The sequence below is a fragment of the Primulina tabacum genome, chromosome 18 (genome assembly GCF_025594145.1).
Source record: "Primulina tabacum isolate GXHZ01 chromosome 18, ASM2559414v2, whole genome shotgun sequence".
NCBI lineage: Eukaryota > Viridiplantae > Streptophyta > Magnoliopsida > Lamiales > Gesneriaceae > Primulina > Primulina tabacum.
The window spans coordinates 30,607,386-30,627,073 of record NC_134567.1 but is presented as its reverse complement, the minus strand read 5'-3'; the positions used below and the strand labels follow the sequence as shown (position 1 = coordinate 30,627,073).

General features: G+C 35.0%; 4 protein-coding genes across 10 annotated transcripts; 1 reads left to right on the top strand and 3 right to left on the bottom strand.

The window, feature by feature from the left end:
- Positions 1 to 306: 306 nt before the first annotated feature.
- LOC142533029 (uncharacterized) lies at positions 307 to 3,162 on the bottom strand. 5 transcript variants are annotated; one of them, XM_075639622.1, is made up of 3 exons: positions 2,586 to 2,924; positions 823 to 2,069; positions 307 to 789 (listed from the first exon to the last, which is right to left on the bottom strand). In XM_075639622.1, exons 2-3 carry the CDS (start codon positions 1,964 to 1,966, stop codon positions 473 to 475), a joined length of 1,461 nt encoding a protein of 486 aa, XP_075495737.1. In that variant the 5' UTR covers positions 1,967 to 2,069; positions 2,586 to 2,924; the 3' UTR covers positions 307 to 472. The 5 variants fall into 5 exon arrangements, with proteins under 5 accessions (XP_075495737.1, XP_075495736.1, XP_075495734.1 ...); XM_075639621.1 differs by lacking the exon at positions 2,586 to 2,924 and adding an exon at positions 2,933 to 3,162 and having other exon boundaries at positions 307 to 2,069; XM_075639619.1 differs by having other exon boundaries at positions 307 to 2,069; positions 2,312 to 2,924.
- Positions 3,163 to 4,704: 1,542 nt separating this feature from the next.
- On the bottom strand, positions 4,705 to 7,918 carry LOC142533353 (putative pentatricopeptide repeat-containing protein At3g08820). 2 transcript variants are annotated; one of them, XM_075640093.1, is made up of 2 exons: positions 5,256 to 7,918; positions 4,705 to 5,165 (listed from the first exon to the last, which is right to left on the bottom strand). In XM_075640093.1, exon 1 carries the CDS (start codon positions 7,542 to 7,544, stop codon positions 5,514 to 5,516), a length of 2,031 nt encoding a protein of 676 aa, XP_075496208.1. In that variant the 5' UTR covers positions 7,545 to 7,918; the 3' UTR covers positions 4,705 to 5,165; positions 5,256 to 5,513. The 2 variants fall into 2 exon arrangements, with proteins under 2 accessions (XP_075496208.1, XP_075496207.1); XM_075640092.1 differs by having other exon boundaries at positions 4,707 to 5,142.
- A 976-nt stretch (positions 7,919 to 8,894) lies between these two features.
- LOC142533293 (transcription factor bHLH81-like) lies at positions 8,895 to 12,209 on the bottom strand. Of its 2 annotated transcripts, none has more exons than XM_075640016.1 (6): positions 11,578 to 12,209; positions 10,917 to 11,048; positions 10,710 to 10,775; positions 9,852 to 9,920; positions 9,209 to 9,259; positions 8,895 to 9,115 (listed from the first exon to the last, which is right to left on the bottom strand). In XM_075640016.1, the coding sequence occupies exons 1-5, from the start codon at positions 11,974 to 11,976 to the stop codon at positions 9,212 to 9,214; spliced, it is 714 nt and encodes a 237-aa protein (XP_075496131.1). In that variant the 5' UTR covers positions 11,977 to 12,209; the 3' UTR covers positions 8,895 to 9,115; positions 9,209 to 9,211. The 2 variants fall into 2 exon arrangements, with proteins under 2 accessions (XP_075496131.1, XP_075496129.1); XM_075640014.1 differs by having other exon boundaries at positions 10,917 to 11,051; positions 11,578 to 12,195.
- Positions 12,210 to 14,409: 2,200 nt separating this feature from the next.
- On the top strand, positions 14,410 to 17,121 carry LOC142533409 (protein NRT1/ PTR FAMILY 5.10-like). Its single transcript, XM_075640162.1, is given in 6 exon segments — positions 14,410 to 14,639; positions 14,722 to 14,941; positions 15,543 to 16,085; positions 16,244 to 16,341; positions 16,344 to 16,981; positions 16,983 to 17,121. Coding segments are annotated over 6 exon segments (1,719 nt in total). The 5' UTR covers positions 14,410 to 14,497; the 3' UTR covers positions 17,061 to 17,121.
- Positions 17,122 to 19,688: the final 2,567 nt, after the last annotated feature.

The window sequence follows — 19,688 nt, the reverse complement described above, 5'->3', positions numbered from 1 at the left end:
AGGTTTGCTTTCCTAGGTTCATTGAGCGATCACACAAAAGCTCGAGCTCGTAAAAAAAATCAAAGTTTGTTCATTGTTTTTATCTTTAGTAAATTTGATGATAATCTATCTAAAAAACTTTTATACTGTAAATAAATGTAGAAAAAGTTGCAACATAGTACACTTCAAATAAAATGTCATTTTAACATGGTTTGAACAGTAGTTGTATCCACCACCTAAGTAAGAAAGCTAAATCTTCAGTGTTTCAATAATTAGGGAAATAATAAAGGGAATTTTATAACTATCATCAGAAATGAAATATAGGCATGCACGAAAAATCAGCATTCTGATAACATAATCAATGAGGTAAGAGCAAAAGGACTAACGTGAAGTGCACATCTTATACATTTGTGCGATGTTGAATCCATGCAATTATGACACGTCAAGTTGGATCAGCAAACCGAAACAAAAACCACTAAAATAATTTGTGCAATCAAATGTCCTGTCTGTAGCCAAGCTGGTAATAGTTTATCCCTCCTTCTGGTTCCTTGCTTTTAGTCAATGTTGCATACCAAGGTTCTTGATTTATAGACTTAATATGTTCATCTGTCGGATTTCCTGTAAGAAACATTAATGGCGCAGCTTCAACCATTCTGATTCCACTTGTCGGTATGCTTCGCACAGCTTTGGCGTCGACAGTAGGGATAAAGGTTGCTCTATTTCTTGTGTTTGGTCCGTTGATGATCTGCACAAGATTGCCATGCTCTTGAAAGTGATAGCTATATGGTACATGATTTTGAGAGAACGGAACTTTTAAAAAATGGTTTTGAGGGGGTAAAGTACATGATATGTACGGCAATTTTGGCTGCCATGGAGCAACTCTCTGCAGCAGTTCCATTGGTTGTAGGACATTATTGGCTGCAACCAGATACTGTTCGGAGTGAGCAAGATTTGCATCCTGCTCCTGTGGCATAGTACTTGAATCTTTCAAAGAGGCACGGCTAATGAAATCAATCTCTCGATTTCCAGGATTTGTAGAATGATCTGAAGTCTTGTTTCCCAATGGTTCATGATCTTGGCCTAGCCACTGAAAATTCTTGGATGTCGCTTCTTTACACGTGTAAGCATTCATGTTTAAGCCGTTGGCTTCACCATGAAGAAAATTGAGATCATTGCCGAGACTCTTGGCTCGTTTTGAACCTACATCTGAACAAAAATGTTCCTGTAAAGTGGAAGATTGTTCTTCTACAGCAGCGACATTGAGGTCGATCCCAGTAAAACCTCGTGGGCCATACCGTTTTCTGGAGCATGGTTCACTTGGAAACATATTCGAAAGAGCAACTGAACGGAAAGCACTCATTTCTGCAGAACCTTTCCAATTCTGTCCACCTTCAAACTTCAATGGCATCGTGGGTAGGCCCCTAGGAATCCCAGCTTTTGCCACCACTTTTATTACACTGCAAGAAGATAGAGTTTCAACATCAGGCTGAATAAACTCATCAGTTCCATCTTCATTGATGTCTTCATTGAGATCAAATACAGCAGCAACCGAATCCAGTTTGTCGACACCATCTTTGCTTAATCTTGTCATCCATGTCTCTGAACATTCATTGCCATTTGTACCTTCACCAATCACTACAGTATATGTATCTGACGATTTATCTTTCACTGACATTTTCTCACTTTCTCCCGATATTTCAGAAACTGTCATTCTTTTACCTGATGAATGCTTACCAGCGTCACACAACCGTACCTTACCCTGAAAGATGATATTTGATTTATGCTTGCTGACATTAGAGGCTGGCTCAAAAGCATTTTCATCAGATATTGTACATGATGTAATGATCGAATCTTGTGATTTATTGCCGCCTACATCATCTATTTCCGGGTTATCACCAGCCTCGACAGTATGATTACTTGTGGTCTCTTTGCTTTCAATCCATGAACTAGCTTCACAAATCTCAACTTTTATATCAATGTCAGCCATATATTTCGGCGTCCTAAAACTAAATTCTCAAGCTTAATAGAATTCCAACAAAATTTAGAGACAAAACCACAATGGACAAGTCATAGCTGAACCATGAAGAGCCCTGCAAATTATGGTTCAGCATAATTTAGGCAAATACAACACAATATGGAATGTGGATTATCCAAAAAGCTTACGCAGTTGAAGTGGAAAAGCATCATAAATTTTAGCATACTAAAATTTGACTTAAAAAATCGCAAACAAAAAAAAATAAAGTAAAAGAAAAAAAAACTCAGACGAAGGCACAAATTTTGACAAAACAGAGATGCAAACACTGAAACACCAATATGAGCAAAATCATAATACCGTCAAAATTGAATGGATCGAACATGTAGCCGTTAAATTTATGATAGCCAAAGAGAAAGCCTCGAGTTTCCAAAACCAAAATGGATAAAAACCTGAATAAAACTCGGATGATGTAGTTCAAGCTTTACAGCTTCATTCATGTGTCCCACAAGAAAACAAAAGAAACGAACTTTACATGAACATCACCTTCAAAAAAAAGGAACCACAGGCAAAGAACTGCATGCTCTCTCATAAATGACATCATCGGATGAAAATAGCAAGTAGAGAAACGGACCTGAGAGAGAAGCTAAAACTTTGGTCTGTTCAAATCTTTGAATTAAGGTCGTCTCAGCTTTCCACTCTGAATAAACCCAGACGAGATAAAATACTAATGACAAACAAAACAAATTGTTTCACAGCTTTTGGCTTCAATCTCTCTTTCTTTTGTCATCTCCACTTTGAAAAGTCCAACCAACCATTATTTAGCTCTCACATTTTCCTCCAAAAAACAGAAGGTGAAAGTGACGCAAACTAATCATACAATTATACTCCAACACAACTCAAGAAAGATGAAGAAACATCGAACTTAGCTTTTAAAACAAAACCCAAAAAAAAAAAAGGGAAAGAGATCTTTATCACTACCAAACGCGTGATTTGCGAATGGAAACAAGGGGGGATTGTCCAGCCGACGCCAGTCAATGTGCGTGATGTGTGCTCCTGACTGCCGAGTGCGACAGATGAAAGTGGGGCGAGGATAGGTGGGACCTCCTCAGACTAGCTGAAACGTGGGACAGTCAAGAATTACATCTGCAGGACCAGTGGCTCCCTTCTCCTCCATCATCATCGTCACCTATTAATGAATTTGACGTGCTTCTCCTTGTGACAAACAATAAAGGACAAGATTATATGGTTATGCACGATTAGTTATCAAAATAATTTTACTCAAATATTTTTTAAAAAATTATCATATGTATTTAAAAATATTCAAATAAATTTGGAAAAAATTATTTTTTTAAAATAAAATTTGACCAATGTTATTCTCCTATCTATCTCGTATGTGGAGTCTCTGTAACTTAAAGCTTTGTTTGGACCTAATTTCCCTCGTCATCCTTCCTGTAAAGTATACTTTCTCTTATGATACCCCCGGATGGAGGATGGGCTCGGCCCGCTCTCGATGGCACATCTCGTTGGAAGCCCAGCACTCAGAAGAGCACGGGAGGTCATGGCCGACCTCCCCGGATGGAGCCGAGCCGACCTCCAAGACGATATCGAGACGATTGGAGACGTCTCGGCCGAGCTCCCATTGGTCCTGGTGGCAGGCGGGTTCATATCTACGAGAGCTCTTACTCAGACATTAAGCGCGTAGCCCACAGAGATCAAAGCCCAGAAAGGTAAAGTCCACTAAAGATCCAATCAAATCGGGCACAATATCCAAACCAAATCTGGTACAAGATCTAACCAAATCTTCCGAAGATTCTGAGGATCTAAATCTACCAAACTAGGACTCTGTTGTTCTCCTATAAATACCAGGTTCCGTTCATTTTTTAATTCATTCATATATTCACATTCTCTCAACACACACATTACTCTCTCAGTTTTCTATTCTCTGACTTGAGCGTCGGAGGGGCTACGCCGGAACAACCTTCCGCCCCCCTTCTAACACTCTTGTTTGTGTTTCTTAGGATCACCGATTTCAGCAACATCATCTTATATGCGTAAATACCTGTAAAAATTTATTTATATCAATATCAACTATTATATATATATATATATAATACACATATATTTACTGACTATTTGATGATTATTCACTCCTTCTCATTTTTGTTTATCATTACATTTTCGAAAAATATTTTCCACTTTTGCTAACTCATTTCTTGGTTCACTGAAAGGGAGAAATCAATGCAGTCTTAAAATTTAATGGCTGGTGCGAATTATGTGTTTATTAAGGTCTTAATGAATTATGGGTAGGTGTGACCAAAAAAACAAATATTTACGTTTGGTAAAGATTTGATAAAAAATGGGTTCACTACAATATTAAAGAAAACATCATAATCCGATTGGAACGAAAACATGGGGGTATGTTAATAAAGAATGTTTAGAAACCAACATTAAGGATATTATTTTTTTTCCTCATAAATTGGGTAAAAAATATTAAGATTATCATTCCAACACCTGACATAGTAATTGCATCATGGACAAAGTATCTTCTCCAAACACGAGTGTCTGCATTTGAACATTGTGTATTTGGACAGCGACTGCGGGATCTTTGAAATGCATGATATTCGACCTTTCGGGGGCCCTTATTTACTTCGAATTTAAATACAGACGCAACCTTCGGCAACTAGTGGACGTCAAGAATTCAAGAAAGATACTGATGTTTGTCACCGAATTTTGCTAAAAAAATCAACTAATAAATAATAAATTTCCTGAAAAAAATAATAATTTATAAATGCTTCGTGAAACGTTTGGATCCTTGGAGTAGTTCTTGTAAAGTAACTAAAATTGTCGATTTCGGGACATCAAGCAATATCAGTAAATCCATATTTTGGATCCTTGAAAAACTCAAGGCATGCATGCTCTCTTTCAGAGTCTCAAAGATACGCCACCTGAAGATATTATTGGAGGGAGAAATCGATCTCCGTATTGGTCATAAAATTCCCAAGAAACTCAACTCAAAAAAAAGAAAAAAAAAAGAAGAAAGAATCCCAAGAAACCAAATGAGTTGGGAAGTATGTAGAAATATGGGAGTAGTTTTTTGTTAAACCTATAACATTGAGTAATTGCCTCCCATTCAACTTGTCGCGGGATAAATCCACCCATCGAGCTTTGACATTATATGTCCCGCATTCCTGAAAGATGAACCACCGTGTAACTGCAATAGGTCCAGAATTTCAAAGTGTATTTATGCTAGATAAAGAGAACAAACCATTCACATGCAGAACGGTGCTGCAATGTGCATTACCTGCTGAACTCAATTGATGTGTCGCTTAGCACAGTGAATCAACTTAAACTTCGTTCACAGGGTTTTGGATTTGACAGAAGGATATATGAAGGCCATTTGGATTCGTTTCTTGATTTCAATGTATCGATGATCCATACATGCCTTTAGGCCTTGCTCCCACCAAAGCTTCTTTCTTAATCTGAAGAGTGATGATCTCCATGTATTTTCCAAACAGGCACAATTGGTAAGACAACTAAAACTGCTCGGATCTACAATACCTCACCAATAATCTTTACATGAACATAATCCATCAATAAAATGATGGAAACGGTTGGTGTCCCTGACAATAATTTCTCTACCTGTAATCTTTGAGATGAGCTTGATTACTGTGTGACAGTCACCACATACCCGAAGGTTTTTAACTATTCGTACGACCGTATTTTTCTTGGTACTGATCAAGCCAAATGCGAGAGCAAGCTTCTCGCTGTGGTAACCCAGGAAATGCTCTTTTTCTTCAGCTTCAATGTCAAAGAGCACAAACTCTGTTGTGGGAACATAACCAGTTGCTCTCAATTTTTTGTCCAGCTCAATAAGTTCAGCATATATCTTATCTGACAAAGGATGGGAAGTGTCGCCAACAAGAAACTCATGAACAACTCCATCTATCTCTATCCAACTGTAGGCACGCACTTTACTGATGCCCCTCTCATTCATAATTGACCTCATACTTTCGGATTCATTCCATCTCTGATTAGCTGAGTAAATATTTGATAAAAGAACATAGTTTCCCGAGTTATGAGGCTCCAACTCAATTAATTGTTTCAAAACAAGTTCAGCCAATTGCATATCCTTGTGCAATCGACAACCACCCAACAAAGCTCCCCAAACAATTGCATTAGCCTTAATTGGCATATTCTTAATCATTTGATGGGCTTCATCCAACAAACCAGCTCGAGAGAGAAGATCAACCATGCATCCGTAATGCTCAATAGTAGGAGCTAAAGAATAAAAGCAACTCATTCCATTAAAATAATGGCGGCCATCATTGACAAGACCAGCATGAGTGCATCCACAAAGCAGACCAAGAAACGTTTTTCCATCTGGCCTCAGCCCACATTTCTCTACTAGCACAAAACAACCAAATGCTGTTTTAACGTGACCGCTCATAGCTAAACCAGATATTACCGCATTAAAAATAACAAGATCCTTTTCTTTCATCTCTTTGAAAATTTCCCAACCAACAGACATTTTCCCACATTTAGCATACATGTCAATCAAGGCAGTCCCCATAACAGGATTTGAGAGAAATTCTTCCCGCTCCATCAAGTCACTAGCCCACTCTCCGAGTTCTAGAGCTCCTAGACTGGCACATGCAGAAAGTACCCCGACCATGGCGTAGCAATCTGGTTTTAAGTTCTGCTTTTGCATTCTATGAAAAATCTCTAGAGCCTCTTTTGGATGCCCATTTGCTGCATAACCCTGAATCACAGCACTCCAGGAAACAACATCCCTTTCAGGCATATCTTCAAATACAGCTCGAGCCTTGTCCATGCTCGCGCACTTGGTATACATGTCTACTAATGAAGTATTTACAAACACATTTCTTATCATTCCTGCATCCACAATAAACTTGTGAATCCACTCACCGGCCCCCAAATCCCCCAATTGAGAACATGCGGACAAAACCCGGACAAGTGTATAACTATCCGGCCTCGAACCCATTTCTAACGACTTCCTGAATAAGCCAATGGCTTCACTAAATTTCCCAATCCCAATGTAACCACTCATTATTGCAGTCCAAGAAACCACGTTCTTCTCGGGAATATCATTAAACACCTTTTGTGCATCTTGCAAAGCCTCCACCTTAGAATAAAAAGCCACCAGCCCGGTATTCACAAACACATCACGGTCAAAACCCACTTTCACGACAAGAGAATGGACCTTCACACCTAACTCAAAGTCCAATTTTCTTGCGCAAGACTTGAGCACAAACGGGAAAGTGAAATTGTTCGGTAGAAAGCCTTCTTTACGCATCGAGTGGAAGAGGTCGATAGCTTGACTAAAACAATCATTCGAGACCAACCCACTTATCATGGTGTTGTATAAAAAGATATTGGGTTCGTGTGTTTGGCTAAAGACTGCTGTAGCATAGCTTGGAAAGTTGAACTTGAAAGTGGATTTCAAAAGCATATTCAAAAGATAATGGTTTTGATGGAAATGAAAGCGGAAAAGACGTGCGTGAATGTTCTTGAGGTGGATGAATGAAGTGAAGCCATGAAAAAGAGTTGCTTTGATCTCCTGCAATGCCATCACGAAGAGACCGGATTATCTGCGTTAGCCTTGAATTGACTAAACTCAAAACAACCCAGATACCCCAGCACTATTGATAAAGAATGCGTCAAGATATTGGGCGAATGACATTGATATCAACTTCATGAGATTCACCGCAGGTCTGCAACCTACAGCATGTGAGTGTGGGTAGCTTCCGCGTAGGGTTATGCCTTCAACTGGCACCGCCATAGTGCAGGGCAAGGTCTATGGTTTCACAACGTGGGGATGGAATTGTTAGGACACGATGAATTCTACCAGTCGGAAGCTTGAACCCTTCATCAACCATAAATGTACAGCAAGAAAATATATCGGTGGACGGGTAACAGCGTCGCAAACCAGTCCAGTCCGAGCAATTTTATTTACACTTCAGAAAAAGGATTATAAGTAATAACCTACATATATTATTGCAATATTATAAAGAGAAAAATAACATTATTATTTTTTAAAAAATAGAGAATTTTTATGTCAATGAATAATTTAATTAGCTTATATATATATCATGGTATGTAATAAATATAGAATGTATCGCACATAATTAATATAGAAATGTTATAAAAGCTTTTGAACCAACTGAAGTGCTTGCTACGAATGCTTAAGGATCGAATGCTTAAAAAGATTAATGGATGGCCGTTCAGAATATTTTCGTCTGGAGGTAAAGAAAATCTCATAAAATTAGTGTTGCAATTGCTGTTCCGAATTATGCTATGTCTTGTTTCAAGCTGTCGGTTTCGTTGTGTCATGAATTTGAGCAGATTTGTGCAAATTTCTAGTGGAATTCGACCTCAAATGGTTGAGGTTTTGCATTAGGTTAGATGGAAAAATATGTGTAAACTAAAAAAAAAAAAAAAAAGAAGCTTAATTATGAACCAACATACATTCCTTAAAAAAAAAGATATAACATTAATATTAAATGTCACCAAGAACTACATCAATGATCAACAAAGAAAAACACCATCGATCCAACATACATTCCTTCGAATAATTGCGTGAAAAATAAGAATGATTGGTTGGACCAGATTCGACCCATACGTTCTAGTTGGTAAAGATCTCCAAGAAAAAGTAGAACTCTTGCCCACTTTGTTAAAAACAAATTTGTTACTAATAACATAGTTGTCACATTAAGAGTTTCATGGAACAGTTCTGGAAGTCTGAAACTGTATTTTTGGGTGATTTGATGCTATGCATAGGATAAGTGTATCAACACTTGATCTAAAGTTTACAAAGGGGTGACATGTCCTCATATTGCGTTACATGAAAAATATACAGTCTCTTCGTAGCCCTTGGATTAACAATTGAGACGTTACCCATTTATGTATGTTTTACAGTGGATTTGAACATCGTGCCTCTTGTACATGATATCCCCATGTTGTTGGCACGACATTGAAAATTTTAGCAACATGTTACGAACAAAATCAAATAGTTCAACATCTCAAGCTCGCGGCAAACATGAAAAAATCATCTTTATACAATATTTTAAAAATCCACAGAAAATACAAGACAATAGAAATTCAATAGAAGCAGGTGCTCACGATCTTCTAGATTGCAAAATCCTACATATACAAAAGCATCGAATAACTTTTAGAAAAGATTATAGAAATGTGGATATATCATTACCTAATACCTATAAATAACATCAAATTCACCTCTCAATCTTTAGACGAGCATTTGCAGTTCTTCTGATGATCCGTCAGTTCCTTCCAAATTTAGACACATGCAAAGTACAATCAAAATCAAGTAATAAGGGAATCAAATACCCATGAAATACTGAACCTCGGAACATATAAATACGACTCAAGAAACTCGTATCAATTTCATACAACAATTGCACGAGTACTTGTTTGATGAAAATGGAATGGCCAAGAGAAGTGCATGAATGTAAATGAACAGATATAGGCAAAATTAAATAACATTGATGACCGCGGAGCACCTCATCTTCCTGTAAACAATCCACATCGATTACAAAATTATTCCATTTCCAAGAATAATAAGTAATAACTACATCACCATTTTTGCCTTTTGAGAAGATACAAAGTGGACGTTTTGATATTTAATATTTGTAGCGCTACAAAGGCATCCAACCATTAAGATCTCATCCAGGCTAAAGTTGGGACAGATCATAGGTAAATTCATTCATCTGCATTAAAAGCAAGTTTTTTCCAGGTAATATTCATATACAGAATCGTGGTAGAAACCATGGTTATCTTTAATGCAAATATTATTCAACTTTAAACTGTTCAATCAAACCAGAAGATAACTTTTGAATAATAATATCGATGAAATAATAACCTGGATCTGTTTCTGAAGGAACTTCACATAAGTCACTGCTTCTTCTAACATATCTGCCGTGTTTGTTTGCTGCATGTAACAAAAGTAAAAGTTTGCCTTCTCCAGAATTCTTAAGCACATTATAGCAAATAATATAAATGTTAATGTGGAGAAAATACACGTAACAATGTGAAGCACAAAAGATTAGCCCCACACTTTCCTCACACAAATGATAAGGAATATTAATTTTGCTGGAATTTTTGAAAGAAAAAGATTTTGAAGATCAAGCCTGGAAAATTTTCTTTACTGCCTTCCTTAGGTTTATTACAAAAGGGAGACTCCAATCTATCCACACGGTAGACTTCTGGTCATCAGTGATCATATTTAAGAAATTTCTCTCATATTTCTAATGCAGCAGATATTCCAGTTAGTTTAAAGTTTTTAAATCTGAGGTTTTAATCATGGGTATCATTATGTTTATGATTAAATGCTTCAGACAAATGAATTTTAATTTACGGATCCAAAAATGCCTCAACACAAAGCTACAATCGACATCAATTGCATTGCAGTACGGAACCGTCGAACATCTTAACCTATAACTATCGCATTGCAATTTGCAAATCATGTGTAAGAGTAAAATGTCGGGAGTTTTATAGATATCACGGGTTCAACTTTAATAGATTAATCACACAATACGATAATCAGATATCGACGTAGGCTTGTCAAGAATAACTATCACATTCTTATAAGATTAAGATTAAAATAAGCAAATAAAAATTGTAGGTGGCAATATACCATAGCTTCATTTATTCGATTTTTCAGTAAGATCAAGTGCAGAGAAAGCTAGCACAAACAGAGAAATCTCTGTTCCTAAACTACCTTATCCATATCAGGGACAAGTTCCTGCAGCTTCCTTATCCGATCACTAATCCGTGTTCTTCGCATCTGATTATAAGAGGGAGAAATGTTAGGATAAGTGAGAAGTTCATGGCTACCAGAATGTCGCACCTAACCAGCAAATTGCAGTATGAATTTCTGAAAGTTGAACAGACTAGAACTGGAAAGATTCGAAGAAAACTTAAATACCCTCTCAGCAATGCTGCGAGGATGGGTAGCACAGCCACGCTTTGCTCGAACCCTACACATGATAGAATCCTCCAAAAGATTATCCATTTCAGCATCCAACGACATGAACGCTCCTTGTCCACCATTCTCCTCCTTCTTCACCAATAAAAAGAAAATCAGTATGTACTACGCCCAGATACATGAGAACTACAGCCTAGAGCACTCGTAATATATCCATTATCCGGTACACAAAACTCGGTCTATGATTAATAAGAGAAGAATGAATCCACCACAGAGAAGAAACCAAGTCAATAACTTTCATTTAACCATAAACTCATTTTCAGTCTGTGTTCTCAAATACTCGTGTATCTATATCGAAAATGACATAAAACCTCCCCAATTGAAAAATAAGAATAACAATAGTTTTTATATTAAGTTTTCGAAAATGCAAATTATGTCCCTTCCCATGTCTTGGTTACGCCCCTCAACTCTCGCGTACATCAGAATTTGAATACAAAAACAATATCTTTTCACCACGCACCAGTAAATATATATCCAAATCCAATAGAAAAATTTGTAAACTCAAATTGAAGTGAGGCATTCCAAATAACGACAACGGTACTATTTTGATACGTAAAATATTTAATCAGCCTATTGATTAGATCTTCGTCGAAAGACTTACTACTGGCATTAGAGATGAAGAGGATAATTTAGGCGACGGCTTGTCCAAAGTGTCCCCTTGGCGAGCACGCTTAGCCGAAGTCGACAAAGGATAATCATAGCTCGCCGGAATACCTAAGCTCGAAAAATATCCATCTGTCTTATTAAGCAGAGACAAAAACTCGGCCGGGGAACTGTTCTGCCTGAGGAAATTGCTCAGCTCACCGCTTCCGGTAGAATCCAGCAGCTCCAAATCGGTGGCCGCGTCGGACGGTGGTTTAGGAAGTTCCAAAACTACATCGGAAGGTTCCTCGTCGGATTCGAGTAAGGCCTCTAACCAAGTCACAGGAGCAGAGCGAAACCTAGCGAGTCCGCCACTTCTACTCAGCTCACCACTTTCACCGCCACTTGCCGGTTGCATCGGCTGAAATAATCTCTCTTCTCCCTTAGTTTTCTGCTTTTTCCTAGATTTGGTTGCTTTTCATCTTTTCAATTCTGCTTTTGGGTCCAGGTGATTCTTGTTGTAGATTTTTTTCTACTTTCGGACTGGTAATCTAGAAGATACGATGATGAAGAAGAATTGGATCACGTCGAGTTTGGTTCCCTTCTGTTCTTTGCAGATTCAACATTTTAACTAAAATCGTGTTGTGGGGTTGTACGATTTTCTTACGGGACCCGCTGAAAATGATGTGACTTGGATCGCCAATCACCATTAAACATATGGTATCGTATTTTGGTCCGGATAAAATGAATGGATGCAAATAAGTCTAACGTAAAAAAACTAAAGATTTTATAAATAAATATAGTCTATCGATTGATTGATTGACTTCTTTGAAAAAATATAATAATAACAAGAAGCAACAAATTACGAATAAGAATTATATATGAAATTTATATATTTACTTATAAAACCGATACATTAACTTCATCGAATCTGTCCTTGACTGTCAAATAGATGAGTTGAGTTAATCATTTTTTGACTTATCCAAATGTGGGCCATTTTCACACCTAATATAAATAAAGTTTAGCCGGATACATTTATCATATAGATGAATTGAGTTGATAATTTTAATTTATTTTTATCAAATAGATGAATTTGGTTGACAATTCCTAACTTACCTAAATAGTGGACTGTGCGTTGGTATGTCACTTTAGATTATTTTGATACTCAAAAGATATACCTAGAGGCGTAAATGACTGGTGATTCAAAAAAATTTATTTGTATTCAAAATTATTGAATTCAAACCTAACAAAAACATGTTCGAACGTTTTTTCAACTAAATTTTAACAATTTTGCGAGCTTTAATATGGGTGTTCAAATACGGTTTGGTTCGGTTTAAATAAAAATCGAACCGAACCATATTTATCGATTTTCCAAAATTTCAAATCGTGATTTATTTATAATTAGACCATGAATTTTGATTTGGATGATTAATTTTAAGTTTTGTGTTTCATAGTAAATTAGTACATGAAATATTGTAATTTGGACAAAAGGCAAAAACTTGTGTGAGACGGTCTCACGGGTCGTATTTTGTTAGACGGATCTCTTATTTAGATCATCCATGAAAAAATATTATTTTTTATGCTAAGAGTATTACTTTTTATTGTGAATATTGACATGACTGACACTCTCACAGATAAATTCGTGAGACCATCTCACAAGAGATATACTCTGAACAAAATAGCGATTGACATTTGATAGTGAACTTGAATGATTAAGTAAAATATCATAAATTAAAATACTTATGCAAATTATATAATTTTACAACTTATATAATACCCAAAAATTTTAGAGTTATGCTTATATTTATTTGGCTTAAAATCTACAATAAATAAATTTATAATATAACTGGATTATATACAAAGTTAACTAATATATAATACAAATTAAAAATCAAATAAAATATTTCAACATCTTAGAAAAATCATACGCGATTACGACAAATCATTACATAAATTTTTATATTAATGTAATTGATTTGGATTGATTTGATTAGGTTTATTTTATTATTTTTTATCTAAAACTTAAATCAAACAAATTTTTCGGCTTGATTGATATTAAAATCAATCCAAACCACGATTCAACTGAAACCAATCCAAACAATGCAGCTTGTTTTGGTTTCCCAGTTTGGTTCAATTTGTGATATACTTGAAGTTTAATATTTTATCAATATAATATAATTATAAATTAAATTAAATAAATATATTTCAAGTTAAATAAATATATTTCAAGTAGCACGCGAACATGTTTGAATATTTCTAGTAAATCTCAAACTTGAACCTTCATTTGATCAAATTCGATCAAGAATATTTTTAAAAAATAGATTCAAATCAATTTTAAACTCAAATATATCTAATTCGAACCGAATTCAAGTTTTAAAATTTTTTAAAGCTCGATTTGAGATGTTTCCGTACATTGCTACATGGATAGTATCAAATTTTAGCTATTTTTCAAAGAAAAAAGTCGATGTAAACTAAAGCATAAAACAACTCAGAAAGTATGTAACTCACAATTCACGTTGTTCCAAATTCTAGGTATCGACCCTGTTAACCTTTTAAAACCCAGAAAAAGAAAAATTATAAGATCAGTTTTCTTTATTGCTAAATAGCCCTCGCACAAACAGTCTGGCATCGACCCCAATTTAACCGAGTACATTCATTCCCATCAGTCGTCCCCACCCCCAACCTGTATTTGTACCCTGATCCTAACCCAAGCAACATCTGATCATCCAAGTATCGCTGCAGCAACCCAACTTCACCTCCATCCTCCACACAGAGGCGTGACCCATAATTTTTCTTCATCTTCAAAAGTCAAAACTAAGAGGAAAATAAATAAATATACTTCCTGAGAATAATAATACAACACTAATAATAAACAACCCGCGAACGCTATTGGGTGTGCACTCTATACCAATATCTCCACTCCGCGCAATTATTACGTAATGGACATTCTTGCGGAAAACGACGCGTTGGACGCTGAAACACCGCTGTTGGACGATGTCGTTCAAGCCGCGGTGAATCACCACGGCTTACCTGTCATACGCTCCAAGTCCGGCGGATGGAGATCGGCGTCATTCATCATAAGTAGAGTTGCCACTTTTATTTGTTGATTTTACTTGTCTGTCTATGTATGTGAATTCCCATCATTTTCATACACTTGTTTTAGGTGTGGAGATTGCGGAGAGGTTTGCGTATTATGGGATAATTTCGAATCTGATAAACTTTCTGACGGGGCCGTTGGGGCAATCGATTGTCACGTCGGCGGAGAATGTAAATGCGTGGTCTGGGGCGGCATCGCTTTTGCCACTTTTGGGTGCTTTTGTGGCTGATTCGTATCTCGGTCGATACCGCACCATCGTATTTGCTTCTCTGCTCTACATACTGGGTTAGTGGTTAGAAGCTAGAACGAACTCCTCTTTTAGTCCATTTTTTTCAAAGTATGTGCTTCCCAGTCCAAATATTGAGTTTTCTGACTGAAATTTGAGCAATTTACGCGATTGAATGTCAAAGAAATTGCTTTTGAAATAATTTTTTTTTCCCATCCGATTTGGATTGGGGGTCAAATTTCAGACAAGGTTCCCGATGTTTGGTATTACAGAAACTGATGTTTCAAACAATTTATTTTCCTATGACAGTAAACCTGTAGAGTGTTCCTGTATCGTTCTTGATCTAGCTTTGATGAGTTCTCCACTATGATTATATATCTTAATCTAATGGCCACTAATGATCCCCTCCTGATTATCCTTTTCCTCTGCCTCTTTCCGATGCACAATTTTAGGATTATGAACCTAGTAAATGGGCTCCTTTGTTTTGTTTGTGGCTCTAGGTAAGGTTTTTGTCTGCAAACAGATTTGACTCATAAGTTTGGCTGTCTTTAATCTATATTTTGGAGATAAAAGGTAAAATTCTCTAGGAACCTTTCAGCTTGCTACATATCAACTGTTGTTATATATTTATATGTTAGTTTTTACATCTTGTGATTTAGGGACTTGGCATCCTGACCTTAGCTGCTGTCTGGCCATTTTCAAACTCAGTTGACTGCCACAGTGATCCAACTAATGAAGCATGTACTTCTCGTCTGCGAGTCATTGTCTTCTTTTTTGCTTTGTATCTTGTGGCAGCAGCACAGAGGGGCCACAAGCCTTGCGTTCAGGCATTTGGAGCCGATCAGTTTGATGTGCACGACCCAAATGAACAGAAGGAGAGAAGCTCCTTCTTCAATTGGTGGTATTTCGGTATGTGTGGGGGTAATATGTTGACTTTGTTAGCCTTGAACTATATCCAAGACAACCTAGGTTGGGGTCTCGGATTTGGCATACCTTGCATTGTCATGAGCCTTTCTCTTATAATTTTCTTGCTTGGTACCATGACTTACCGTTTCAGCAGCAGAAATAACGAAGGAAACCCGTTTATCAGAATCGGTTGGGTATTTGTCAATGCACTTAGGAATCGAAAAATGAACGTTCCAGCAGTTTCAATGCAAGAAAAACCTTCGGGGATTCTTCCTCGCCCGTATTCTCAGCAATTCAAGCAAGGGAACAAGATTCATGCTTCACAGCACATAATCAAAATAGCATTTTTAATTTATCTATCATATCCACCCAAGTTTAGCATTGGCGGTTTAATTTTTTTTATTACTATTTTTGAGTACTTAACATGATTTTAATTTAGCGATTTTTATGCTTCAGGTTTTTAAACAAAGCCTTACTTTCCCCTGACGATCATAAGCAAGGTGAAAAGGTTTGTAGCATCAACGAGGTGGAAGATGCGAAGGCAGTTCTCAGGCTTATCCCATTTGGTCTTCATGTTTAGTATTCGGCATCGTCTTTTCAGAACCTTTCACCTTTTTTACAAAGCAAGGAGTAACCATGGACAGATCAACAAGCCTTGGCTTTGAGATACCAGCTGCCTCGCTCCAATCCTTCATCAGCCTTTCTGTCGTCATTTTCATCCCCCTCTATGATCGTGTTCTGGTACCACTAGCTAGAACAGTGACTATGAAGCCAACAGGTATAACGATGCTACAAAGGATTGGATTTGGCATACTTTTTTCTATCATCTGCATGGCCGTTGCTGCTCTAATAGAGGCAAAACGGCTTGAAATTGCTAGAGAGTTTGGTCTAGTCGATACACCAGAAGCAACAGTTCCGATGAGTGTAGCGTGGCTGATACCTCAATATCTGTTGTTTGGAATTGCTGAAGTTTTTACTATGGTTGGTTTGCAAGAGTTCTTCTATGATCAAGTGCCTCGAGAATTAAAAAGCATCGGTCTTTCTCTCTACCTCAGTATTTTCGGGGTCGGGAGCCTTCTGAGTAGTTTGATGGTGTCGATCATTGAGAAAGCAAGCGGGGGTGCAAGCAGAGAGAGTTGGTTTTCGAACAACTTGAATCGGGCTCATCTTGACTATTTCTATTGGCTACTTGCTGGACTTAGGTGTCGCGGCATTTATGGCGTATTTGTACTTTGCCAAATCATACGTATACAGTAGGCAAAACTTCGCTTGAAATGACATATTATAGATTATTGATCCAAATTAAATGAAGCAAAAAGCAAGCTCTAGCTCAATTTCAAGCCTGTTTCGTTTGCAAGAATAAATAGTTGCTCGTAAAATAAAATCGAAGTATCTCCATTTAAGAGTAAATAAAAAATTATGCTCAAAACACGTTGTGATTTTTAATATAACTAGGTAAAGACACGTGCGACGCACGTGAAAATACATTTCTATTATCAATAATTGTGGTTAAAGAAATGAGATCAGAAGAGATTAATTTACAAAAAATTATATATTAATGATTTCATGATATATTAGTCGATAGAAAATGAGCAATGCTAACATGTGCAACCAAATTTGTACGATAAGAACAATTCAAAAAAATCAATACCGAAATTTCATTTATCAAAACCGTCATGATAAATTAAATATAAAATCTCATTAGATAATAACAAAATCTCACGATATAATTGTTGTAAATATCGCAGTACGATATATTAGTTGTACATTTAGCATTATCCGTAGGAAATTCAATGTAATATAATTTGTACTACATGTATTATTGTTTAAAAATTTTATGTGTTATAAATCTAAGGTTATTCTTGAATGGAAGGATTTAAAATCCATGGATTTCAATACATTCAAATGTATTTTTGTTATTTAGAGAAATAACATCATAAACTTCAAATCCATTCATTTCATGTTTATATAGTAGTATTTCATGTTAATTATGATATTGTACAAGTTCACCCAAAAATAATGTTATTTGAAATTTATTCTACTTTATATAAATTATAATATGTAAATAAGTAATGTGTAGATTCAAAATTTGATATATTATTTCATTGTTAACAGTAAAATTATAATTCTAATCCATAAATTTGAAATCAATTTATCCAAGCGCAATCTAAATAAATTAATAATTGTTGAAAAACATATTAGTAATAAATATTATAATTTTGTATAAATTAGACATTGGAGAAAATATAATATAAAATTGATATCACAATAGTTATTAAAATTAAATTTGAGAGAAGAAAAAAGTATAATACATAACGTTGACTACTTATTTTACCACGTGTTATTGATTTATGAAAAATAAAAATATAATATAGATAATATATTCTAAACCTTAAATTAAATTATTGCGTCAAATGTTTTCTTCTTTTATATTTTCAATTTATATTGCTTTCACTATTTTTTTTGTCATCATTTTTTTCTTCTCTGTGAAAAAACAATATTCTCGCCATCTTCATTAGCAAATCTTATGAGAAAAAATGTATATTCTTCTCTATATGATGCCTCTACAAATCTCCACACGATTAAGTGTTTTGTAGAAAAAAAAATTTGTTTCATCAAGCAAATAAAACCAAAGAATTTTGTTATTTCAGTATTCTACAAATTATATTTATTTTTTGTAAATATTTTAACTTAATCTACAAGAAAATAAAATCAATGAATTTTGGTTATTCTATCTTCTAGACAACTGACAAAATATGATTTAATTAACATTTTATTATATTTATCAAAAAGTGTTCAACTCTTAATGATATAACATATTTATGCAATATGTTATTTAAATACAAAAATACAAAATTACGATAACATATTTTTTTTATATTTCATACTATATTATTGGAAGTATTAAATTTGAATATATTAATTTTTTTCTGAGAAACTTCTTGCATATATAACTCATTCAAAAGATTATAGATTTACAAAATAAAACAAATCATATTCAATTTAATATTTTGTGAAAAATATATGTTCACTTCATCTACAAGCAAATAAAAACAAATAAATTTGGCCTTTCTTATTATCAATCTTAACTCATAAGGAGAAATATTGAGCAATAATGAATAATTTTTGTAAAGATTTATTCATAAAAATTTTAAAAATTTACCTTCAAAGATATGTCATTTCAGATTATATAAATCTATGATTGATTTACTTATATTCATCCTTTATAAAAATGCATCTTCGTCAATTGCAATATCATCAAATAAGTAATTGTTATAGGATCTGATCTTTACAAAGACGAAAAATAGTTAAAGTTAGTAAAACTGTCTGTATTCAATCAAATATTGTTAAATTTTAATAATAAACTAAGGCTTTGAAAAATATTAGTTGGATTTTTTTATAAAGAAAAATAGATAGAATAAATACTCACGAAATATTTATAAGGTCATCTTTCTTCTATATCCAATAATGTTTTGTATCATTTTTGTAAAATGTAATTAACCGTCAATCCTTCTTCATAACACCAACCCACATGATTTAATTATTTGGCTTCATTATTTTAATTCGTCGTTTTAAATTAATTATTCTCAATTAATTCAAAATAGAGGATATTTAATATCATGTCCTTACACAAATTATGCTTTTTGTGGAAAAAATTCACTATATTTACAACCAAATAAAACAAAAGAATTTTTGTATTTCAATATTGTACAAACTATTTTTTTGGGAAAAAATTATTTTCGCTTCATCTATAAACAAATAAAACCCATGATTTTTTGTATTTCAATATTCTCAAATTAATATTTTGCGGAAAAAATATATGTTCAATTCATCTACAAGAAAATAAAAACCAAAGAATTTTGGAGTTTCGATCTTCTTGGCAACTTGATCCTTTGCCTAG

Excerpts from the sequence above, each read along its gene's own strand:
- LOC142533029 (XM_075639621.1), bottom strand. The coding sequence starts at position 1,966 with ATGGCTGACATTGATATAAAAGTTGAGATTTGTGAAGCTAGTTCATGG.
- LOC142533353 (XM_075640093.1), bottom strand. The coding sequence starts at position 7,544 with ATGGCATTGCAGGAGATCAAAGCAACTCTTTTTCATGGCTTCACTTCA.
- LOC142533293 (XM_075640014.1), bottom strand. The coding sequence starts at position 11,976 with ATGCAACCGGCAAGTGGCGGTGAAAGTGGTGAGCTGAGTAGAAGTGGC. Across the intron at positions 11,052-11,577 it reads CTTCATCTCTAATGCCAGTA|AAGGAGGAGAATGGTGGACA; the intron begins GTAAGTCTTTCG and ends TTATTGGTGAAG. Across the intron at positions 9,921-10,709 it reads TTGTCCCTGATATGGATAAG|CAAACAAACACGGCAGATAT; the intron begins GTAGTTTAGGAA and ends TGTTACATGCAG.